The 25,811-nt window shown below is 44.7% G+C and overlaps 1 protein-coding gene across 4 annotated transcripts; it reads left to right on the top strand.

The window, feature by feature from the left end:
- Positions 1-699: 699 nt before the first annotated feature.
- On the top strand, positions 700-25,811 carry eef1db (eukaryotic translation elongation factor 1 delta b (guanine nucleotide exchange protein)). 4 transcript variants are annotated; one of them, XM_088919066.1, is made up of 9 exons: positions 703-781; positions 12,069-12,213; positions 16,616-16,687; positions 22,134-22,196; positions 22,884-22,968; positions 23,491-23,600; positions 24,720-24,923; positions 25,104-25,298; positions 25,707-25,811. In XM_088919066.1, exons 2-9 carry the CDS (start codon positions 12,073-12,075, stop codon positions 25,743-25,745), a joined length of 909 nt encoding a protein of 302 aa, XP_088775192.1. In that variant the 5' UTR covers positions 703-781; positions 12,069-12,072; the 3' UTR covers positions 25,746-25,811. The 4 variants fall into 4 exon arrangements, with proteins under 4 accessions (XP_088775194.1, XP_088775193.1, XP_088775192.1 ...); XM_088919069.1 differs by lacking the exon at positions 703-781 and adding an exon at positions 9,205-10,442; XM_088919067.1 differs by lacking the exon at positions 22,134-22,196 and having other exon boundaries at positions 701-781.

The raw sequence follows: 25,811 nt of genomic DNA, 5'->3' as shown, positions 1-25,811 counted from the left end.
ATTCCAAAGCAGTCTGTCCAGAGGCGATAGGGTCCAGGTGTCGTCACTACCAGCTCTTCTAATGCTCGAAGAGGTCAAACCCGATGCCAACTTCATAATGTTTTCACATTTTGTCATGTTTCATACTGGAAAGTTATTTCTGTGATTCTGTGTTTTTCTTCTCATGTTCTGTGATTTTGTGCAATGCGTATTAAATATTAGATTAAATCCATCAGACCAGTGTTTTTGATTTTTGCAACAGTATAGGTGCAAGAAATTAGAGCATGTTTAGTCAATAGTACTTCTTAATTTTTAATCCAATAAAATAATATGTTCATGTGTTGGCTGAAAATATCTAAATTGCATACTGTATGCCATAGAATTTATCAGTCTGTGGTGTAAAAGAGCACAGAGCGCCCCCTCGCTTCACAATTGTATCATTCCTTTTTTTGTTAAACTGTTATCTCGAGTTAAGTATGACCAGCGACTGCGCACTTCACTCAATATTAGGAATGTACCAACTTCCAGATTGTCAGAGAATAAAAAAAAATAAACCCCCGCTATTTTACTTTTTAAAGTGCACATATAAATAAATAAATAATATTTGTCAAATTAGTTCCACGTTTAGCTCAAGAGCTTGTAAGAAATAGTTTGAGTCAGCTATCTGGATCCAATCTTCCCCCCTCATCCGTGAGAAGAAAGTGAAGTGGTTGGCCCTGCCTTCTCTCTTTCTATTCCTCTGTTCCTACAGGAGGGACACGCTGCGTACATCTGGTTCAGAAAACCACCCAAACGTCTAAAAGTGAGTATAGACAGTGCTGTCTGAGCGTCGGGGTTTTTAATAGGAGTTGGTCTTTCAATCTGGGGAGTTATTTCATTGCTGTGGTGATTGTTCTCGGTCAATTTTAACGGAATCGGAGGCTTGACAGGGCTTCATGCGGCCAGCGCGGTGGCAGGGAGCGTCTGCGAATCACGTCTCAGCCTGGAAACACGCACTGCAAGAGACTTATCACGCTGCTGGTTAATTGGAGTTAGTTATTAGAGTTTCAACTCAGGTTGGTGGTATTAAGGTGATGTGTGCTCTCTGCTTGTGAAATCGGTAAATCGGTTTGCCTGAAAGCTAATGATCTCAACGCTAACCTCCAATTCGTTAGGGATCATCAAAAAGTGTGGAGAGGTTGAGTAAGCGTACAGTACCTTTTCATTTGTAATCTTCCGAACGGGAATTTGTGAATTTGCTCCAGGTAAATGTGAGTAATGCATTGCCTACAAACTGAGATTTGAGTATTATAAAGTTTTTGAGTGTAAAGTAAAAAAAACAACAACCAAAGTTTCTCCCTAGTCACCTTGTCGGATTTGAAATCATGACGAATCAAGTTTGCCTCGCTCTTCCCGAGCGGGTTGATAGCTGGTAATTTTAAAACAGTTAATGTAGAGTTTTATTTATCGGTAATGTCTGTGGTGGGAATGTAAACATTTATTATTACTTTAAATACAGTAGGCCCTATATGTGTGTAGTATGTGTTAATCTAAAGCTTATAAAATTGTGCATGCGTGAAGTGCAGAGAATATGAATTTAGTACACTGTGCTTTTATGCTAGATTTAACGTGTTTCGTACACAGTCCAATTCGGCTGTTTTACATTAGTGTCTTCTCTGGATTAAGCTGAAATAGAGGTTTGCATCTGTACGTGTACAGGTCGTGTCACTACACGCCGTGGTGCAGTATCAATCTTTCACTGAAATGTGTTTCCCAAACCTCAGGAATTGGTAGTAGGCTGGGGTGTAATGTGGTAGAGGAATTAATTAAAATCTGGTCAGGAGTCTCAAAAATTTAGCAGCTACTGATGGAATTGGCGGTGCTAGCTTCATCACAATTGCTGAAACAGTCCTTGTTTCAGTAACTTAACATCCTTCTCTTTCCATTACTTTAGTGCCTCTTGTCGATTATGGCTTCCCTCCCGATTGCACTGGGATGTATTTAGGGATCTCTTCATTGGTTGGGCTCCTATTTAATGGCCAGGAGCCCATTCATGATTCTTAGCTGTTTTAACACTGATGGTGATCCATATGGCTCTATATTGGAACCCTTACTGTTTATTATTTGAATGTTACCCTGTGAGTTTCCTTGCAATGCTGTAGACCTTGAGATCTGTGTGCAGACCAAATCAGAACCCACTCAGCAGTTTCAGTACTTGACAGATGCCTGTCGAATATGAAGACATAGCTGCAGTAGAACTTCAGCTAAACTGTGACGAGTGCTCAGGCTATGCTCAGGGGCTCCAGGTTGCTGACTTCATTGTAATTCTTAATGGTCCTGAAATCTTCGATGGATGTTGGAATCCCTTGTGTTACTTTTAACCCAGGGCCTCCTTGTGAAGCTCATGTTAGCAGCATTACAAGAACATCTGCCATCTGTGTGGAGCATTGCCCAGTTGATGCTGTCTGAAATATTGATATGTGCCTTTATTTCAGCAAGATTAAACGACTGTGTTGCCTTAATTCCCCGGGTGTCTTGTGTTTATAGGCGTCAGTCATAATGTTAGCAGATGACAGCTTCACACCATCAGCTCCTCAGCCAGCACAGACATCCAGTGTCTGAACCTGCAGTTCCTCTTGTATCAAGCAGGATTACTGAACTGGATTACTGCAACAGCACATCATCAGTGGGGTAAAACTAACCTCACGTACCCTACTAGTTGGGAACAAACGACTGTTGAAATCTGCTTCACAGCAAGAGGAAGAGCCGACCTCCAAGGATCAAAAAGTGGAGTTGCTATGAACCCCTGGCCGTCACAAGCCAGTTATCCCTCTGGTAACTTTTCTGACACCTCCTGCTTAAAACCCATGCAGTGGCTGCTGGGAAGTTCAGAGTGGAAATGAAGGTTCTCCTGCTCACAGAGCTCCAGGTTATGTTGAGGAGTTTTTGTGGATCTGATTCTGGCCTTCTACAGAGAAAGACCAGACTCCACTCAATGGCTGATGAAGCCCTCGTGTCTGTGCAACACATCAGGGACTCTGCGACTGTCTCAGTCAGAAATAATTGAACTAGTTTTAATGCAGAATTTAGAATAACTCATGGTTCTAGGAACTCACTTTGCTTTTTACCTTAACTTTTTATTTTGCTTCTGCTGTACATTTGTTGCGCAGTGCTGTTTTTGTTAAAGAGTGCCCCTAAATAGAGTTGGATTATTAATAGACGTAGACCCGGGAAGGTTTGCTACCCTTCCAGATGCCTTCAAGTGTGCAGATGTGTGAAACTGGTAAAAGTTTAGACATGTTAAGTTTAATCAGAAGAGGAGCATGTAATTGAAGTGGTATATTTCCACAGAACTTACACTCTGGTAACTTCCTTAGAGTGTGAGTGGAGTGTGTAAATGACTCTATCTCCAAACCTGGTCCTGGAGAACACCAATCCAGTAAGTTAAATTACAGGTTAAATCATTGCTCAATTATAAATTTCTATAGTTATTGAACAATTCCATTGTGATCAATTAACCGGGAGATTTATTAAGTAATTTGGAGATCATTAAGATCAGATGAGATCACTTTATTGGCCATATACAATTTCTTGTATTAGGGGTTTGTCTTTTCACATACCCCAACTTGCTCTCCATGAGACACACAGACAGGGAGAGAAGCTTGGGGTCAGGTTGAAGGGTCAGCCATTTATACAGCACCCCTGGAGCAGCTGGGGTTAAGGACCTTGCTCAGGGGCCCAACGGGGTAGGATTCCTCTGCCGGCCACGGGATATGAACCGGCAACCTAGCAGCCACAGGCGCAGATCCTGAGCCATGGAGCCACCACACTGCCATTAGGACTAAAATCTAAAAACTGTTCAGTCATCAAGGAGCAGTGTTCTCTTAATTCATCAGGTTGCTTGATAAATTCCACCTGTGATGCACCAGTAGCTCACAGGTGTTGAAACCATCCAGCCCTAAGGTTTTATAACCCAGATCTACATTAAACTTATATATTGTGCTGTTCTGGTCCTTGTATACAAAACCTTGCTGATTTTTTTTTTCTGTATGTTCTGCTCTGCTGCTGTGTGGTTTCCCTCCAGTTACGCAATACTAACCTGTTGCTTTTCTCTCTTTCTTCGCTGCGGCTCAGGATTGGAAACAGTGAGTATTTCACAGTCTAACTTTGCCTAGGTCTCTGTCTGTCTGCAGTTCCCATGTTCTCCAGTGCTCCACTGCATGTCATGACACCGACATACCATTGCCAGGGTAGAGGAATCACCACCACCACCACCTTATCCATGTTGAATGAGAATATTGTCCCTGACAATGTAAAGAAGCATTTGCACGTACATGACCTGAATAAAGGGGGGCTTATGGGTGTCAGTGTTTCACTATAAGTGTACTGCCACAAAGCAAGCAAGCAAGCAAGCACTGAATCCTGTTCTCTTTTTGTTATTAGTCTCTTTGCTTTTCCTGGTTATCCACAGCACTGAAGTGGTTCCTGCTCGATCCTGCCTTAATTGGGAAGTGTGGGATACCAAATAAGCCCGGTGCTCAGTGTACTTGCAATCTTGAGCAGCGGGTGGCTTTCAGTGTTTTGCAGAGAGCACTTCTGCAGTGGAAAATAATCAGAACAGCCAGTGTTCTCCCTGGTCTGTGGTCACATGGTGGGGATTCCTCTGTTACCCCCTATGCTCTTTCTGGTTTTCTCCTGGGTGGTGCGTGCCCCATCTCTGAGCCCCATGTTACCTCTAAAAGCCAGCCAGTGCTGTCGAACTTGACATTCCCTTCCCTTTGCTCGTCTCCCGCGTCACATGCTGGCCTGGTCTCTGTCAGATGTGATTGGCTGATTAGGGAAAATGCATCCTCATTGGATAAATATTGCTGCTTTAATTCTGCAGCAGGCTGTAGCAGTGCTGGGTCATGGTGCTCCCAAGGTGTAATGGTTTCATTCTTTGTAGGCTTTAGGTCCTTGGGCCTTTTATATATAAGCCAGAGCTGTATATCTTCTCTAACCAATTCTGGTATGCAGTTTTTACATGATGTGCTTCTTGAGTACAGTGCACCTCAAGCCTGAAGCTGCAGTGCAGGGGGAGAGAGATCTCTGTCCCGCCCAGTCCTAGAGGAGTAGTCATGTTGCTGCAGGAGGGGCTGGACTCACAGCTCCAGCAAGCTGATAAATTTACATTCCATGTGCCAGGGAGCCCAAAGACTCATGGCTATAAACTCCCTCGGCTTTGTTTTCTCCTCTTCAGAGAACCTTGAAGATGGTCTGTGATTGATTTGTTTTTTAAAACTCTACTACTTCAATGTTTTAGCTCCCTGTGTGTTCAGGGCTTTGATAGTATGTACAGTTCAGGCATTGGCATGGGAGTTATGCTTGTTTTGAGTAAGATTGTGCTTTCAGCATCCTACCCATTTTGGGAATTGCAAAGTAAAATGGGAATTGCAAAGTAGATTTTTTTTTCAAATGATTATGACAAGGCAAATCCTATTGAACCTATGTAGCAAAAACACTTCATCTCCTTCTTACCTTCACATGCTATCTTTACATCAATACACCCAGCTGGGTCAGCAGGCTCTCAGTAGGCAGCAGTGGGAAGGAGTAGTTCAAATACCAGATGGGAAGCTGTTGTACCTTTGCTCATGGTTCATCACTCAGATAGCTCCAGTAACATGCCCAGGTTTGGATGAATGCGTTAGCGGAAAGTATAAATGTAATAGCGATTTAAAGGTTGGTAGACTGTCGGGAGATATACACTGAAGTGCTATTGGAGTTGCCAGGAGAGGGCGATATTGCGCAGGGAAGCAGATGCTGCAGGACTCACTGCGTAGCTATTGCTGGCTTTATGAGTCATTGTATGAGTCCACACCCCCTGCAGGATGTTTTATCGTCACTGTTAGTAGGCTTACATAGACGAGTGGTGAGAAAATAAGGATTTTCTGCTTCATGTATATAATTTGTACCAGAGTCTGCAGGGGGCTAATCCTGAAGTAGATTAGCTCGTTTCCCTTTTTAAAACCCAGGGGTGAATTGCATCCGCTTTTGCTTTTGGTGCCCGAACCCACTGGAGGCACAGGTGTTCAGGCTGTAGAAATAGGAATGTGCTGAACAGCTGCCGGCTCTTAGATTCCACATTTCTGATCATTGTAGGTGCCCCACCCATCCCTGAAAGTTTCCAGTGGCGGTGAAGTGCTGGCATTTATTATTTGTTTCTGTTGTTCTGATTGAGATCTATGCAAACCCACAGCCCAGTGGGTGAGAGTTTATAACCATGATGTTTATATCCCTCCACGCATTAATTAAAGTAACAAGTAAAGATTAATTCCAGGCTGAAAACCAGAAAGACATGACGGAACATAACATTTCATCTGAAACAACAAAACAGTTTCTTTTTTCAACATATCAGTTTTGAATTAACCTTTACTTTGTACCTTTTTAGCCAGTACATGCTGTTGAAGCTCCCCACTCAAACTCCTTTAATCCTTTCTGGATTTCATCATTAAGGATCTTTTCCTGTCAGAAAGACAAAGAATAAGTAAAACACTACCAGTCCTGCTGCTGTTGGGCTTTTCCATTGTATTCAGCAGCAACCCTTTGCTGTGGTGGGTTCCTTAATGGTGTAAGTGAACATCCAAGGCCAGACCAGTTGTTAAACTGCTGGCTGGACCGTAAGAACCCAGGCCTGTCACTGGTTAGGACATTGGCAACCCAGCCTGGTCCTGGAGAGCCTCGTTCCTGTGCAGGTTTTACAGATGCCTGTAAACAGTCAGTGGGAATAAATCTGTATGAATTCATGGGCAACTTCAGTTAGCTCATTGATCTACATACTGATGGAAAGACATTGTGGGCTTTAAATAATATAATAGAATTATTAATTCTCTCCAGAAATAGGAGTATTGCTGAATTCCAACAACCTGCAGTTCTTTGGGCCTGGATTTGATCCTTAGTAGTTGCGTAACCTAAAGTTGAAAGCAGAAAAGAAATGGGAATCTGTATTGACTGTTGAATACAGGGATGCAAACTGGCTGAGAACCTCACTTTGCAGGATAGACATGGGGCTGTGCAGGATATCCCGCAGTGGGGCTCCAGGACCTCTGTGCTGAATGTGGGCACGCGCTCAAGACCAACCTCTCATTTAATCTCATCATGATTGTCCTGTCCGGCACTGCATGCATTTCATCAACATTAGTCCAATTTAGATGGAGAAACAGGGGAGTTCTCACAAGCTTTTCTGAATGTCTTTAGTTGATTGATGACCAAAAGCTGGTGGTTTGTCTGCATTTCACGACTCCCACCTCCCGGCTCCTGCGGTGGATTTCTCTCCCTGCGCAGGTTCCCTCCAGGTGAGGGAGCAGGCAGCCTTTGCTTCCATTCCTTCATTGCTGAGACCCCTTACCCACTGAACCACATTGTCCGTTCAGCAACGAAGCAGCAGATATTTTAAGAAGTGTCTGAAGATCAGCAGTAGGGTGGGATGGAAGAGCAAAGGTTGCCTGGAAGGTGGACACCTCACTGTTGTGTGTCTCTAATTGTGCTGTAGGCTTAAGATGATGGTGGTAAGATCTTGTCAGTGTGTGCCACATGTACTGATAGGCCTCCAGGCCAGCAGGTGGCACTGTTTGTTGCCAGAATGCTGTCTGGTTACTACCAGCATCATTTCTATGGGTAGTGAGTCATTCCACTGTTTCTCCACTGTTGTCCAAGTGTTCACTTTTCACTTCTTGTGCAATAATCCTTGGAGTAACGTAGCTCGTTTTATTTGTATTCTGCATTTTGTTTAACTTTTCCCTTCAGTTCTGTACCTCATTCCATATTAAAAAAATGGTTCCTTATTTTGTTATCCACTTGTTTTTTTTATTGCCATGCACTTTCTTTTTTTTGTTGTTTCCTGGGATGAAGCTCTGGTAGCTCCTTACTAAACACCCTGTGCGAGATATTCATTCTTCAGGGTTTTGGATTGGAATATTTTTGTCACCCTAAAAACCGTCCCTCCCAGGGTCTAGCAGTGTTCTCCCTTAGTCTTCTACCTGTTTGTTCTAACAGTTAGATCTTGAAGAGTAACGGTCAGCGTTTGAGAGGACAGGATTCCTCTGAGCTTATTTCAGTAGTTTGCGTATCTTGACTGTCCTGTGGGGGTCAGTCCCAGGAGCTGGGGAACAGGGGGTTACACAGTCACCCCCATAAATCTACTAGCAGAGTTTCATCTTAGTTTTTTTTTTTGCATTCTATTTATTTTGTCCATTATGAGTCTTTCTGTACAATTATGCATTGTCTATAAGTGGCATGTGGGACTGGTCCAGAAGCAAGTACCTTTTTCTCGCCTTGAGCAGTAGCGCTTGTTTTGTAAGAACACAGCCTGACCTACTGGCATCCTTCTATCATCCTTGATTCCAGAGATTTCTCCTAAAGCGACCCCAACATCCCTTAACTCTCCACCCAGTGCAGCGAGGGTTTGCTCATTTACACAGCAGCCCTTTTGGCAATTTCAGCACAACATGGGGGCAGATGCGTTTGGAAAGTCGAGGCAATGCTGTATTGCATTGGCAGGTCAGAACTCATCCCACACAAAGTAGAAGTGCCTTTATCCATTGATCTTAAATTGCAGGTATCTTTAATGAGCATTGTGGCACTGTTAGTGCATTTAATTTATTCCTTAGTGTAGCCTTACTGACGTTAGTAGAACAGTTGCTCTTAACAATGTATAGAAGTTGGTAATATTCGAGTTAAAATTCGGACCTGATTTGGACTTGTATCCCAAAATGTTCCAATGACTCAACCTTTTGCGTGAAGAGAGGCGCAGGAGTTGGGGAACAAAGGCAGCTGTTTGAATGATCTGTGTGGCTGCCAGGTTGAAACTGTACACAGTTCCCACACCCAGTCATTTGGGGAATGGGGGGAGTGTTTGCTAAAACCACTGCCCTTGAATGAGGATCTGAACAACGAGGCTTAAAAATAGTCTCTTTGTAAGTGCAGCAAATTGAAACTCAGGCGGAATGCCAAACAATTCTGAGCTTCATTTCGACATCACTTTTTTTAGACAATTTAAAAATCCGAGGCACCAAAATCAAAATGTCAGCTTAACTTGCCATTTTCTTTCAACTCTTGCACTCCCTACCCCAGCTGTCCCTTGCGGTGTTCTCTTGTGTTTCTGGATCAGTCTCCCGCAGCTTCCCTGTTTCCTTGTCTGTAACTAACCCAGCAGCCTGTCCTTGTTGCCCTTCCTTTTCTCTCCTCTTTCACTGCTGCTCTGGGAGCCAGATGAAGAATCGCAGAGATCCCGGTTGCCCAGCGGACCGCCCTGGGCCGGAGGAAACTGGGGGGCCAGGTCGGGCCGATTGCGCCGGCCTGTTGGCTGCGGTACGAAGGGCCGAGCCGGGGGAGGGCAGCGGGGGCCAGGCTTCATCCTCTCCGGAGAGCGGCAGCCTCAACGGTGATGCCAAGCGACCCGGGAAGAGACAGAGGAGACGCAAACGCTCTCCTCGCGTCAAGAGCCAGGCCACCGGTCCTGTCTATTCCTTGCTTGGCCTACAGGCTGAATCCGTGTGGTTCGATCGGCACATATTTGAGGAGGCAGAGGGTGCGTACCATAGGAAGCTGGTGGAGGCACTCTACGGAAGCATCGCCCAAACAAATGAGGCCGTGATTGCGTCACGTCCTGAGTGCGGCCCTGCTAATCCAGAGAAGGCTGCTTCTGTGGGCTCCAGCCGTGATGACCTGGCTGCCGCGGCCTGTAGCCACGGTGACCTTGTCGCCTGCCACCACGTGGTGCGAGCCGTGTGGGTGAACAAGCTGACCTTCGACTCTGCCGAGTCCTGTTTCATGCAGCGGCCTGCGTCTGCGTCCGTCTCCACCGCGCCCCGCTCCCTCGCCCTCCCGCTGCCCCGTGAAGAGACCTCACAGAGGACTCCGGATGAAGGGTACCTGACTCTCACACCCACCCCCGCCACCCCTTCGCCTTCCCCTGGCCGCCCCCAGCAGTCGGTCAATGGTATGCCCCACTTCTCATCAGCACTGCGCGGGCTCCTGCAAGAAGTGTGGCTGGAGAAGCCGCTTTATGACCACGCTGAGGCCTGCTTCTACCAGAGCCTCCACGACGGGCCCCCGGTCTCCAGTGCTTCGCGAGGCAGGAGCCACCACAGAGGCAGCCAGGAGCGGGATGAGGCAGTATCTAGGCCGGCCTGCTTGGAAGCTGGAGGCTCTCCAACTGAAACTGGACATTACCGTCCGAAATCCCAAAACGCCAAGCGGGACAGTGCCATCCGAGTGTTGCTGCATCAGGACAAAAGGGCAGCAGGTGGCCACCTGGACCTGGGCCATTCCCTCAGGTTCATGTTGCACCAGGATAGCGAGCGCATCTGGCTGGACAGACCTCGTTTCGAGGCAGCTGAACGGCGGTTCTACGAGGCGGCTGCTTTGGCTAAGCAAAGAGGCTCAGGAGGGTTAAATCGGTCTCCAGCAGCCTCCACCAGTCCTCGCTCTACTCCTCGGCAGGACAAGTATGGCCCTTTCTGAGGGGTGTTTGCATCTCCAGGGGCTGTGCTATTTTGACTCCGATGTCAGGCTCACGACCGGTGCTTTTACTGAGTTCTGACGGTCCTCATTCCTGTGTGGGATGGAGTTTGTTTTTAACAGTTTTCTTTTTTGTCGTAGGTGTCAGATTTTGTGATAAATTGCGAATGGCTTAATGCTAAAAACAGCGGAAAAGCTAACTTAACTCAGAACTAGGGCTGGGTGATATGGCCAAAAACATTATCACGATAAAAATGTTCATATCAGTCGATATCGATAATTATCACGATAAATGTAAAATCATTATTTCTTTCAAGTTTAACGGCAGATTTTTTCTCCTGAGTGAAAGTTAATTGGTAAATTAAACACTCTTTATTTTAAGAACACAACAAACACTTGCCAAACAGCAGAAACATTAAACAAATCTGAAGTAGAGAGTATTCAAGTCTTTTTTATGTCAAAATATGCATGAGTAAAATTTACAAAATAAATATCTTAATAGAAAAATTAAATACTGCAGTGTGATAAAACACACATAGAAGATGGCTCAGACAGACTGCAAAGTTTAAAGTGCTCTGTTTTATGTCTGATCGTAAAAAGCCAAAATATCTCCAAATTACCCATTATATCTCCATGTGCTTCAGTGTCGCTCATTTCTCCACTCTAACTACAATCCTGTCAGCCACCACCGTGTGGGTAAACACCACCGCGTTAGCTGCCCGGTCTGCAATACGCACGCGCACTCGCGCAGTATTTTGTGCGCATGTGCATATCATGCGCAAAGCATAAACATATATATCTAACATTTATCAAACTTTTGTTAAAATTATATCGAGGAAAATTATATTGCGATAATTATCGTTATCGAATTATCGCTCAGCACTACTCAGAACCTTAGACTAGACTTTGAAGAGTTTTAAAGCAGGAGGCTTGTCCAACCAGCATTTGTTCTGTCTGTTAGTTTCAGCATTGTGGCTTTAGAAAGAGGGAGGAGATTTGTTTTTAATGAGGAAGCAAGTGAGACTCGCATTGTAGAGCAGTCTGATCTATTTGAGTTTTTCTGAGCTACTGTCCAGGTTTACCATTAAATTAAGAGCGCATTCTGTATTTTGATTTAATGTCCGTTTATACTGATTTGCATCAGTTAAGAAGCTTGAACTCTCCAAGCAGCAGATGTAAGGTCTTGTGAGCTGTGTAAACTCTGAAGTTTCTACAAATGCTCCGTAATGGGGGGATGACGGAGTGTTTGGGGGAGTTGCAGTGTTGTTTTATAAAATGTTTCATGAAAACACAAAATGGAGGATATTTGTTAAAGCAAAACCAAGTCACCAATTTATAAAAACCCAATAGAAGCAATGAAACTGCCCAGAGTGTATAGGCACTTGAATTAACATAATTGTTTTGTGTTCTTATTAGGAAAAATCAAGTGTGTGTCAGAGTTGGAGGTTCATTTCTGTGTTTAAGTTGTACATATTCCAACCTCAGTTTTTACGAACTTCTGGCACAGCACCGCAATGTGACCAGTCACGCTGAGTAAGAATGTCGCAGCTCATGGTCTACTGCGCCTGTCTGACATGGACTCCTGTCCCCCCTGCCCTTGTCTCTCCTCACAGCATCATGAGTGCGGAGTACCTGGCCCAGGAGAAGATCTGGTTTGATAAGCACCGGTATGACGAAGCCGAGCGGCAGTACTACGAAAGGATGAACGGCCCGGTCTCGGCCTCCTCATCCTCCAGCACCCCCACACACACAGCTCAGGTACTGCACCTTCCTGTGGGAGGCAAGGCGGCTCCCTCCTGCCTGTGAAGCACCTGTCGGCTTTGTGGTCTTTGTGAGCCATGCAGCGTGGGCCTAAAGATCAGGGGAATAGGTGGGGAGAAAAGGCCCCGAAGTTCACATGGTAAAACCGAGACATAATGTGTGAATGTGAACTGAAAGAAGAATACGACAGGCTATGTTTTGATGACTTTCGTTGAAAAAGTGTTGCCTTTGGCCATAAAAAAAGTGTATCGAAGTAAAGAGAAGGTTGTGATGAATAAGGGGCAAGCATGAAGTGGGGTGGGGAAGAGAGGAATACTGTTCATTTTACACACGAGTTAAACAACATTTATCTTGTGCTGGTTGTGGGTGTGCTTTGCAATCTGAGCTGTTCTTGGAAGAGATTGCAGTAAGACTCCCGCTGCCGGGGGATTTGATCCATGTCAGGTTTCAGGTATACAAGCTGTAGTAAATGAACATTTGCAATAAAGTGGTAGGGGTGCAGGTGCTAGTTCTAGGGTGCTGGGGGAACATTGTACATGCTGGCCAGCGGTGAGGGTGTAGAGATTGAAGCTGCAGGTGTTGGGAGGGGGGTGTTTCCCTCCGTGTGGATGAGGTGGGCTAGAGTCGCAGGGGTTGGAACCTGGGCTGGTTCCTGTCTGTGTGTGTGTTCTGAAAGGGGGTGTGTCTGCTGTGCTTGGCTACGGGTGCATGATGAAAGATCGGTGACGTTGTGCCGAATGGAGTATCTGAGCTGTATCTGCTTTGCATGAGTCTTTTCAGTGCGGCAACGTATCCCTGAGTTTATCCTTTAGCTTTGATGTTCTCTTACCCCAGAGTCACAAACAGGACAGCGTTGTGTTATTGCCTACACTGTCCGATCACTGGAAGCAGGACCACTTTATAAAAGCTTCCCAGAATATCTTAAAGGCCATCTCCTACTATTTAAACTGAAAACCACAAATAATCCATCAGAATTGTGCCCTTTTTTTCTGTCACCATTTGATACAGAATCATGTTTTGCAGCCTTTAAACTGTGTTATTTAAGATTAGCTGTGAGGGCTAGGATTGATGATGTAGAGTTTTAAAAAGGCTGTTTTGTGATCCTAAAATACTCAGAAAGATGACCAGTTTTAATGCGATTCTGCATTTCAGTTGTCCTGAGCACACATGGCACCAGTGTGGTGTAGTGGTTAGGACTCAGGACTCCAGAGCACAGGGTTGTGGGTTCAATTCCCAGGTGGGGATCCTGTTTTTGTGCCTGTGAGTGACTCTTCCCTCCAATTGCTCCTGAAAACGCCCTGCTGCTGAAGTACATTGCAAATGTTTATTTTATAACCAGAGAATTTAAAAATAAAGTTGTAAATAAAGGTTTACAAAAATAAAATGCGGTGAATGTGAGAAGACAGTGCCAGTGTCTTGTCCTGTTTACATTTGTTCCTGTATTCCGCTAACCAGCTGAAAAATTTGCAAAGAAAACAGAGAGCAGGATGAAATTCTGGCTTTAACACCACTGAATCAAATCTTTAGTCACAAAAGGTGCAACGAGTTCTTTTAAACAAGAAGTAACAGCTTCTGAATATGTGCAGCTTCAATACATGTGCAGCAAGACTGTGACTAAAACAGCTGCAGTTGGAGCCAGATAATGTTTTCTTGCTGTTTTTGTGCCTTCTTCTTCAAATAACTGGCGGGCAGCTGATCACCTCTCTAATGTGAACAGGACCCTTCCCCCTCTGGAACAAGAAAAATGAGTAAGCGCTGAGGAGGAACCTTCAAAGGCAGCATTGTCCTTATCTCGACCAAAATGGTGTATCTTTTACCCATTACATTAATTAGGGAACAAAAGTGTTTGGTCGGGTAGCTCATGGCTTCGAGAGTGAGCAGTCTTGGTCCTGGAGCCCTGGAGCGGGTTCTTAAGGTCCGCCTTAAATCATCAGTTTATAGAGACTTGCATTACTTTTCATCAATTCAGTAAGTATTTATTAATTGGTTCAATTAATTGGTTCAGACGTGGCCAACTGCAGCACGTGTGAGCACCCTGCAAAGGGTGATTATGTTTCCTCTTCAGGTGATATCTAAACTATTAATTGTACAAATTGCCAGTTTAAGTGCTCAAAACAACATTGTTTGAAGTGTTTAGAAAGATGTGATTTAAGGGTAACTCTTAAACCCTGCTGAATTAAGGTTGACCAGCCCTGGGCCATGTCATTGCTCAAGGGTGAGCAGATTCACAAAATGTTTTAGTATCATGACCTTTAAGCCTGGCTTAAAAACAGATTGTGCTTCAACAGCAGAAAAAAACACTATTCAGCAACACATGGGTAGCACAAATGCAGTAAACCTTCTAAATATCAAGCCTGTGGGGATGAAAATTTGTATTTTTGCATAGTTAATATTTTAAAGTTACTCCTCAGGATAAATGAATTTAGTCTAGCCTTTAAGAAATGTGTTGGTTTAATTTTCAGTGGCTTAAAATAAGACAAGGTGGAACACAGCAGCTCAGCAAAACTGATGGAAAATGTTAGAGATGTGAAAATGCATATTAAGACACATATTAATCACTGTATAAGACACAGTAAAAAAAATAGGGGTATGTTTTACGTGATTTTCACAACTCACTGTTTCTGAATATCTGACCGTTTTTGAAGACAGAATTTTCTCTGAAGAAAAGACTGTACTGTTAGGTGAAAGTGTTACTGTACTCTGTACTGTACTTACTGTAATGCTATTGTGATTCTTATACAACTGATGCACGGAAAAAAAGAAATAACTTGCTTGCATGGTGCTTTGTACACTTTATTAGATGGGTGATGGCCCTAATTGACCTATGCCATTATATATTTATGATACAGCAATATATTGATTTTTGGTGTGCACAGTCAGAGTTGAAATGTTCCTGCTTGTGCAGTGTGTTTCTGTGTCATCAGAAATGCTCTGTGCGCCTGTGTGCATTGGCACTGCAGTCCATCTACATTTAAGACAGAACTATACTTTGTATCTGCAGTCGGAGCTGCCGTCAGTTTGTGGATGTAGTCAGGACCGCGCCGTGTGTCTGCGCAGTCGGAGTTGTGGTCAGTCTGTGGATGTAGTCAGAACCGCGCCGTGTCTCTACGTAGTAAGAGTTGCGGTACGTCTGTGGATGTAGTCAGAACGGTACTGTGTGTCTGCGTAGTTGGAGCTGCGGTCAGTCTGTGGATGTTGTCAGAACCGTACCATGTGTCAGTGCAGTCGGATTTGTGGTACATCTGTGGATGTTGTCAGAACTGTACTGTGTCCGCACAGTTGGAGTTGTGGTCAGTGTGTGGATGTAGTCAAAACCACACTGTGTGTCCGCACAGTTGGAGTTGTGGTCAGTGTGTGGATGTAGTCAGAACCACACTGTGTGTCTGCGCAGTTGGAGTTGCGGTACATCTGTGGTTGTAGTCAGAACCACTCCGTGTGTCTGCACAGTCGGAGTTGTGGTTAGTGTGTGGATGTAGTCAGAACCGCGCAGTGTGTCTGCGAAGTTGGAGTTGTCGTACGTCTGTGGTTGTAGTCAGAACTGCGCTCTGTGTCTGCGCATTCGGAGTTGTGGTACGTCTGTGGTTGTAGTCAGAAGCACTCCGTGTGTCTGCACAGTCGGAGTTGTGGTTAGTGTGTGGATGTAGTCAGAACCGCATCGTGTGTCTGCGCAGTCGGAGTTGTGGTACGTCTGTGGTTGTAGTCAGAACTGCGCTCTGTGTCTGCGCATTCGGAGTTGTGGTACGTCTGTGGTTGTAGTCAGAAGCACTCCGTGTGTCTGCACAGTCGGAGTTGTGGTTAGTGTGTGGATGTAGTCAGAACCGCATCGTGTGTCTGCGCAGTCGGAGTTGTGGTACATCTGTGGTTGTAGTCAGAAGCACTCCGTGTGTCTGCAGTCGGAGTTGTGGTCAGTGTGTGGATGTAGTCAGAACTGCGCTCTGTGTCTGCGCATTCGGAGTTGCGGTACATTTGTGGTTGTAGTCAGAACCGCGCTGTGTGTCTACGCAATTGGAGTTGTGGTACGTTTGTGGTTGTAGTCAGAACTGCGCTCTGTGTCTGCGCAGTTGGAGCTGCAGTCAGTCTGTGGATGTAGTCAGAACCATACGGTGTGTCTGCACAGTTGGAGCTGCAGTCAGTCTGTGGATGTAGTCAGAACCGTACTGTGTGTCTGTGCAGTCGGAGTTGTGGTCAGTCTGTGGATGTAGTCAGAACTGTGCTGTGTGTCTACGCAGTCGGAGCTGCGGATCGTCTGTGGATGTAATCTGCACTGTGCATGTCTTGCAGCCCAATTCTGCAAGTACGATCGGAGCTGTGTTGCATGCGTCAGTGTGTGAGGTCGGAGTGTAGAGTGTCTGTGTGCTGGCTTGTGTTTGACCTGCTTCTTTCTGCCCCTGTTCTGCAGGAGACTGGAGCAAATACCATCCTGCAGGACATTGCAAGAGCCCGTGAGAATATCCAGAAATCCCTAGCCGGAGTGAGTACTGCACTCTCTCACCCAGCTGGCCTCTTGCCCTCCCGCCCTCTTGTTGTGATTAATAATTAACACACACCCTCCATTCCTTGCCCTCATGTCCTGTGGACACCATTCATTCTCGGCTCATCCCATGACCTCTTCAAGCCGCCCTGCTCCACCCAGACTCGTGCAGGCGCTCGGTGTCATTGCTCGCCCGCCCGCTGTCACAGAACGACTCTCTTGTGTCCGTGGGAGCTTTTGAAACTTGATTGCGTTTTTACTTTCCAAATCAAGTACAAATCAATATACAGTATATCTCCTGCAAATAATTGTGTTCTAAAGGCCTACAAATGAGACATGCTGCCTTTTTTTTGCTATCAGCCATGTTAATGGTACGTTTTTCACTGTTAATGGCTCATAAGAGAAGTAGTGCCACTGACAAATCACCAGGCACAAACTGAAGCAGGCAAACATAGCACAGCAGTATGTGCCGTCTTGCAACTGTGCCTCATGCAGGGCCTGCTGCAGACGGTGCAAAAACTGTGGACAGTTTGATGTCTTTTCTGGCTTTCTTTTTTAAAGTGGCAGGGTTGCCACTCAAAGCAGTTTCCTCAGACTCCGTCTGATTTTGATAAATCTTCACAGCACAGCCGAAGTCTGAAACTTGTTTTAATAAAAGGGAGTATTGAACAAAAATGACAGGAATGATATTGACGTCACAGCCGCTCTGAATTTTGGAACCTAGTTTGACCTCCTTGACTAAATACACATGCTGCTCCAGCGGTATGTATGGAAGACTTTTTGAAATTAAATTAGTTTTTTTAATTTTGAAAATATTGCTGCCAGAAAGACTGTCATCTTATAAATATTGAAAGGAGAAAAAATGGAGGATGGCTGAATGATGATTTTGGGACACTTACATCTCCATCATTCAGCCTCTTGCAGAGGCATGCAATGATAAAGCAGGCTAATCCCTCTCTCATGTTGCACATGGGCAGAAGAATTATATTTACACAAGCACTCAGTCTCTCTTAAAAAAAACTCCCTCCATGCATGCCATCTGTGTGGAACAGGGTTAATCAAATGCATGGTCCTTTAAACCAGTGGTTCTCAAACTTTTTGGACCAACTACCACCCCTGATCAAACCAAAGCATCCAAGTACCACCTACAAGTCATCTTCTCATAGGAACCCCAGAAATGACCAACATGAGCTCGTGTGTGCGCACACTCTCACACACACATATAATACATATTATAATAAACTTTATTTGATATAGCGCCTTTAAAGGTGGCTTCTCAAAGCCCTTTACAGAAAAAAACAGGAACAACAACAAATAAAAATAAACAATAAAAAAGCACCTTTTCAGTGAGAGGGGTGAGCCTGTTTAGTCGAGAAAAGCAGATGTGAATTCATTTTTTGAGCCTTGATACAATTCACAACAGAGTCTAACAGATTTTAAATCGTCAGGCATTTTCTTGACAGCAAAGGTCTCGCGGTGGATGTTGCAATGCGTCCATTCATTTCTGCAGCAACCTCTCTAATTCGTGCAACTACACCGCTGTGTCAACTTGTCACCGGTCTAGCATTGTCTGTACAAAATCCGATGCATTTTACCCAGTCGATGCCATTCTCTTCGTTAAATACATTCAGAAGCTGAAATATGTGCTCTCCGGTAGTTCCTGTTGGTAGCGGTTTACAGAACAGAAAGTCCTCATGGGACATGCCCTCAAACTCGTATCTAACGTAAACGAGCAAATTGGCCAAATCGACTACAGACTCATCTATTTGCAGTGAAAAGCATCTGCTCATCATAACGAGCTCTATCAGCGTACTTTTGATATCATCCGCCATCTCAATAATTCTGAGTGACTGTGTCTTTCAGAAGGGGCAGCAGGTCAAGCTGTTTAGCAGCGTTTTCTCCACACATAATACGTGTCAGCTCTTTTGCCAACGGTAAATAAGGTTCTTCAAAAATAGTGTGGGGCTTACCTGCTTTAGAAATCCACAAGCTTGTATTTTTCCCCGTTTGCGTTTCAGGAGTCCATCTCAGAAGTTAAAAGAAGTTTTTATTTCATGCGCATGGGAGCGAAACACAGAGACGCTCGGTGTGTTTTTCTCAAATTAACCTAGAACAGTTCTTAAATATTTTTCTGTTATCTATCAAGGTTTCCTGTGCTCACAAGATTGCCAGCGTTCCTACAGTGTAGCACGCATTTCTATGCATTCCTGTGTTTACAACATTGGCATTGTTCCAAAATCACGCACATTCTCCTACCTCTCTATTTGGTGGAGAGAAGTTTTTTTAAATACAATTGGTCACTTACTTCGTAGCACGCCTTCCTATAGAGTGGTATAGAATTACATTGTAGTTCTGTGTCCACTCAAGTATTAGCGCTCGCTGTATCGTAGTACGTAGGCTGCGTATTCGACACGTATTAAAATAGAAAATATGAAAACCTGTCCCGATTTTTTAGCGCACACAACAAAGTTCCAGGGTCATATGGCGTACCACAGTTTGAGAACCACTGCTTTAAACCATTCCATTGCAGGACTTTCACCTAAGCTTATTGCCCTAGTCGATGAGCTGCGTAATTAAGGACGCCTCCACTGTAGTGAGTGTAGAATATAGCTAAGCCCCTCTGCGCTATGTCATTGTCTTTCCCCGGTCCCTAAATGCATACCTGACAGCAATGACCAATTTCATGTGCACCATTGGGCTTGAAATGAAAGTAATTTTGGCTACCCCATTTTATTTTTAGTTTCATTTGTAATTTTCTAAAAACTGTTAAAATTTAGAAGTGTGTCTCTTTGTTTAAAGACGTTTGGAGTTAGTCTGGAGGGGTGTCCGTTCTTCATCTTGAAGTCCAAAGTCTCAGTTGTTCAGAAACGCATCTTTGTTTTCTGGGGCAGCATTTCGGAGATCCATCCAAAAAACAAAACGCATTCCAGCTGCTGACACGTCCTACACCAAAGCATGCCAAAAGGAAATGTGTTAGTATGCTATTTCGTAATAAAATGGCAACCCTGCCATAAACATACTTTGCACACAACCCCAAGCACAATGTGGAGCAGACACAAACATTTGTGTATGTAAGCCTTGAGCATCATGTTTCTGCTCTAATTCATAGTCATGGGAGTGTTTTAGGAAAGCTAACTGCTCTGCCTGGGGCTTTGTCTGGGGGCATTCATTTTAACTGTCAGGCCTCCAGGTATGGACACGTTGGTTCTATGGAAATTTGACTCCCTGCAGTTGAAACAGCTTGGCTGTTTGGCCAGGTTTAGGCTGCAGTGATTCTTCATGGGGAAGTCTTCTGGCGGGTCTGCACTATGCTGGGAAAGGGGACAGTTTCACATCAGCGATCCTAGTTGGCCTATAAACTCACTTTTATATTGTTGATTAAAGTGATCTAGGAAAAGCTTGTTTTAATAGGAGAATTTCTGTGAAAATCCACCTTTCAGTTTTGCGGTATGGTGCTTTTGTAAGTTAAAGCACTCAGGATACTGTTCTAAAACTGGCCCTTGCAGCCTGGAGATAGCTTGATAAGTTAGTGTCTCGGATTATCGATTACTTGAGTGTTGAGAACCTCGAATTACAAATTCAGGGTGGCTGTTTTGGGTGTTCTTTCATTTTTGGTTTCATTTCATCCCTGATCCCGGGAGACACTTATTTTCTAAATGGCTGGGTTTACAGGGCTCCATTGGTTTCAGTTATTTTACTGATTTGAGGTTTCGAAAGACCTGTAAAACCTGCAGGATGATAGTTCTCCAGGAACAGGGGTGGTCTCTGGGTTAGTGATTAAACTGTCACTTGATGCGCTTCTCTTGTCAGCAAGATTCAGAAGGTGTTTCTGCCCTTGTGGGCATCTCTTGGGTTTCTGCACTTGTTTTTCCGGTTTAGGAAGCAGCACAGGATGAAGATCCAACATCTGTTGCACCGCAGCGTTTTCCGTTTCATGTTAAATTTGAGTACATTTCAAAAGACATAGTGTACATGGAGATAAAATTGTATTAAATCTTTCTGCTTTTATGAATCCAATGTCAGTTGCCCCCCTCGAAACCTGAAACGGACTGCTGTGCAGAGGGAGTGGGATTTTCACCCCTTACTGGAGCTGTGGAGGCCAGAGCCCGTGCTGGAAGGCCAGGGAGCTTTGGGGTTTTCTTTCCGTCCTGAGCCCTTGCGGACTTAATTGGTCAGAATGACTGTTGACTTCCATCATTAAAAAAAACAAACAAACCTTGTACCTGTTAATAGCCTTAAACCTGCTGGCCTGGGGCTCTCCAGGACCAGTGCAGATCATCCCCAGTGTGAAGCTCCCAGCCGGCCTTAACACTGGAGTCCATTTCCACACCAGCTCTGCAGCGATCCTGCTTGGGTGGCTATTTACGTGTGTTTCTGCTAGCTTGTCAGCGTGTGTGTTTCTCCAGGGTTGTCGGTGTAATCGTGTATATGTGTGCTCCTGTTTAACGATGAAGCTCTGTCCCTCGTCCAGGTCTCTTTGCAACGTTTGCAAAGAGATAAACGGAGGCAACGGAGGCTGGAAATAAAAAGATTAATTTGGCTCTGTGTTGCTTTTTGAGGCATCATTGTTGTGAGGATTTTATGTTGCACATTAATTGTTTCAGAAGTGTTTTTAAACATTCGCAGTTTGTTTCTCTAAGTATTGAAATGGGAGTCGAGAGAAACTTGGGGTGCCCCGTGTCTGGAGGGGGAGCTCGCCTTGTGAATGTTTTGGGAGTCAGACTACCTCAGAAACAGGAGGGTACTAATACTCTCCCAGGAAGAATATTTTACAGGAGCTAAGACATTTGTAAAAACAGGAAATGAGGGCCTGAATGTTAATGACAAATGGTTTAGACATCTCATTGTGACAGGTTCTGCTGCTGGTTTTAAGGGTCAGGTTAAACAATAACCAGTTTAAAGCTTTGGTGAACCACTCACCTGATCCAGTCCCGTCGAGCTTGTACAATCCAGTCAGTATGGTGACACTAATTAAACAAACTGCAGGTCTCTGGCGTGTGCGAAGAGGCACAGTGAAATGGCTGAAACTGGGGGGGGCTCTGCTGCCGGCTCTCAGCCTGCATGTGCCTGTCCGATTTCCTCCTCCCCTGCATGTTTTCTGTGCTGTGCTCCACTCTGTGCTTGAATTCACTCCTTGACGTCACATGCACACAGATGTTTGAAAGAATCATTCCTTTATTAAAGCTTTTATACTTAAAAATTAACTTGATTGAAATTGTTTAACACGGTTACTAAACAGTTTGAACCTGTAGTGCCTGTGTTATTTTATTTACACCATGTCGTTCTTGCTCATTAGGAGAGCTAACCTGGTAGCTGTAGTAAATTAGTTGGTTCTGGTGCCGATTAGTGAATACAAATACACTCTCTCGTCTCTTTCCTGTCAAAGCTTCATGCAACTTTCTCCTCCCTTGCCCCCTCCCTGCTATCCTACCCTTGACCTTTCCAGATGAGGACGACTCTGCACCCCTCTGGGCCCCCACGTGCCCCTCTGCGCTGCCCTGTCCAGCCTGTAAGTGCCCTGTGCTTCCTCCTCCCACTTCACTGCCGAGAGAGGGCGGCGCCACCTGCTGCACACCAATGACTCCTAGCGTCCCGTTTTTATACGGTCTAGTCTAATGATTTCTGCTGCCCTGTCCAGAACTCCAAAGCCTGAATAGCACAGTTACCATTCCACAAATGTGGATGATCATCAAAGGCCACTGATAGTGCTTCTGCCTTCCTCGCAGTTGGGGGGAAGGGCTGTAATAAAGTTCCCACTTGTATTTAGAAGAGTCCTTCACGTTCCACCTGTAAATCCCTGCAGCCGGGAATATAGGCAGTGCAGGCCCCTGCTGAAAGGAGACAGGGGTAATTTGGAGACACCTCTGCACTTCCTTCCATGTCCTCTCTCCCCTGCCTTGGCACTCTGTCCTGTGTGCCTCACTGTCTGTGCTTCTCTCCTCCACATCCCTCTCTCCCTCCAGTTCCTTCCCTCTGCTTTTGCTGCCTTTTCTCAGTTCTCTGTGAGCTGTGGGTTGAGTTGGCTCCAGGCTTTTAAAGGCGTCATCGCGTAGGTATATGTGGAGAGCCCTGCCTCCTTAAAATAAGCCTCTTTAACAAGCAGACTTTCTTTAACAGACCTCATCAGGAACAAAAGAGCAAGGACAAAGCCACAGGCATGCTGTTGACTGTGTGCTGTATGTAACATTTTTTGCAGAGCGCGGTGTGTCCTGCTGGAGATCAGAGTGAACTGCTCTCTCGGATGAGAAGCCTAGAGCTGGAGAACCAGAGTCTGCACAAAGGTCTGTCTGTCGTACCTTGGGCCACCAAGCTGCTTGTACCTACCATCACAAATACAACATCCATATTCCAGAAGGCTGAAGGGGAGAAGTGACACTGATCGTGTTTGTCCTTGAGAGTGCACAAATTGGCCTTGCGAATTAAGGTTTAGCCGTAAAAGTCCCTGCTTGTGGATTAGAGATCGCTGTTTTAAAACTGGGCTGTAATTAGGGTTCCCCATGTGTTTGGCCAAAAGTCAATGGGCTTGACTGGAATTGAAATTATTATTTTTTTAGCTTGCTGTACAACAGTGATGCTTGTGGCTTTGAGCTTGCAGCGTTGTCAGTGTGAGCTGCAACCAAACAACATCTGATGCTTGAGTTCTGGACCGTATAGTTTGAAGAGAAAGTCATGGATGACTATATTCATCTAGCCTGTCTCTTTCCCATAAGGTTTATAGCAGAAATTGCAATGATAAACAGGTGTCAGAATTGGGCAGTGAATTCCAGATGTCCAAAAAATAAGGTTTTCTCATTCTCTCTCAGTTGTGGAAGACCTTCGGCTGGCCTTATTCAAGCTGGAGTCCCGAATGTCAGTACTAGAGAAGTCCCCAGCAGGGGGCGTGCCAGCAGCTGTCCCTGCAGCCCCAGCGAAGGTGAGTGGGGAAGCTGGTCGGAAGATGAGGAAGTAGGTCTCGGGGTGGGGAGACCCGAGCTCATCCCTCATCCAGATTTATTTTAGAATTAGGGTCAGATAAGGGGCATGGGGTACATCATCTTTATTTTATATGGTGCCTTTTATGGTACATAAACAAAAAGACAGCTAGACACAAAATAGTAAAATAAAAGAATTAAAATGAGTTTTAAGACATTTTGTGTTGACTTGTGATATGTTTAATTTTGATTTTGTAACCATATCTTTAATAAATGACAAAGCTCCTTTAGTATCATGTCCTTTATTTCTGTATAATCATACGGAAATGCTTAAACTGAACTTTGTGCAGATCTAAAGAGCTGCCTTATTGCTGCAGTGATATTGAATTTACTTCAATAAAAAATTGTATTATGTTGTTGTTGATTTTATTCTGGATGTTGGTGTTAATACTTAAGTACCTGACCTACATTACCGAGGAATAGGTAATACCTTCATACATGAAGAGGCAGGGAGTGTCCCCACTATTCTGCTACTGCTGAAATCCTGTGTTTTCTGTCACTGGTTTTCCATCCCCCTGAACCCCACTGCAGGGTTCTCTCCTAGTCCTAGAGAGCCCCAATCCAGTTTGTTGCTATTGATGAATCAAGCAAGTAATGTGTTCAATTAAGAGCCCTCTGGTCCTTGAGGGCAGAAGTGTACTTGGATTTTAGTCTCAGATCTTTAGAAATGAGTGATTGAATGACCTACTGTACTTGCTTGATGGGCACTCTCTAGGACCAAGGTTTAAAATTCATGATCTAGTGGAATGTTTTATAATGCCATGGACAGGGGTTGTTTCTCGTTGAGTCTCGTTGTTTACTATACATCGTTTATTTTGCTTCCTTACTGTTATCCCAGCTCTTAACTGCACTGAATACACTGCAGAAGTCACAAACACTGATAGAGAAGCAGTAGATGCCAGTTCTCTTGAGCTATTTTTGCACTGTGGTAACCCAGGAACTTGGTATCCATGGTACGGAGAAATGGTTGCAGTTCCGAGAGCTGCTGTACTGTTGCATCCTTTACCAAACACAGAGCACGGATGATACAGACTCATTGATCCTCAACACCTCTCTCTCAGGAGGCTCCAGTGCAGCAGTCGAACTCCGCAGCACCAGTAGAGAACAATGATGACGATGACGACCTGGATCTGTTCGGCAGTGATGAAGAGGAGGATGAGGAGACCGTGCGAGTACGGGAGCAGCGGCTGAAGGAGTATGCCGAGAGGAAGGCCAAGAAGCCTGCCATCATCGCCAAGTCCTCCATCCTATTGGATGTCAAGCCGGTATGGCTCCATCAGTCACTCTTACACTCACTTTTCTGTCACGCTTTCTTGTACTCTTTTGTCAATATCTCTCCACAGTGGGACGATGAGACAGAAATGGCCAAGTTAGAGCTGCACAGGCCTTCAGTCTCTACTCTCTCCTCTGCTTCCCTCACATTCCCCCTCCCTTTCTCTCCACAGTGGGACGATGAGACGGACATGGCCAAGCTGGAGGAGTGTGTGCGGTCAGTACAGGCGGACGGACTGGTCTGGGGGTCCTCCAAACTGGTGCCTGTTGGCTATGGGATCCGGAAGCTGCAGATCCAATGTGTGGTGGAAGATGACAAAGTGGGAACTGACATGCTGGAGGAGGAAATCACCAAATATGAGGACTATGTAAGAATCTAGGAAGGGCATATATTCACATGCATGAGATAGGGACATAGAACACACATTACACCCTTTAAACCATCTGCATTTAGCAACTGCATTTGTTTTTGAGAAGTCAGAATAACCAGCCGTATTTCAGCAGACCTTTCATTTTTTTTATCAGTAATAACACTCTGCATATAAAGGATTATATAATACAGAGTATTACAGTTGCAAGCTGGACAGAGCTAGCACAAGACAGGAATATGGTAAATTTGAAGTGAACATTGATTCATAATAGCTGTGTAATTCTTAAATGTATTATTTTGGGGAATTGGATATGCAATAATAAATATGAACTTCTGTCAAATGTCTTTCTGCCATGAAGTGTTCTGAAGTAATTTTTCCTCAATTTTTCTCTCCCGTCTGTTCCAGGTCCAGAGTGTTGACGTTGCTGCTTTCAACAAGATCTGAGAAAGACCCAGAGTGTTGCTGCTGTTTTTCCGACGGTTTTCAATAAAGAGCGGAGCTCTGTGCACA

Source organism: Atractosteus spatula, chromosome 6 (genome assembly GCF_055471065.1).
Source record: "Atractosteus spatula isolate fAtrSpa1 chromosome 6, fAtrSpa1.hap1, whole genome shotgun sequence".
Classification (NCBI taxonomy): Eukaryota; Metazoa; Chordata; class Actinopteri; order Semionotiformes; family Lepisosteidae; genus Atractosteus; species Atractosteus spatula.
This window is presented reverse-complemented; position numbering and strand designations above follow the sequence as displayed.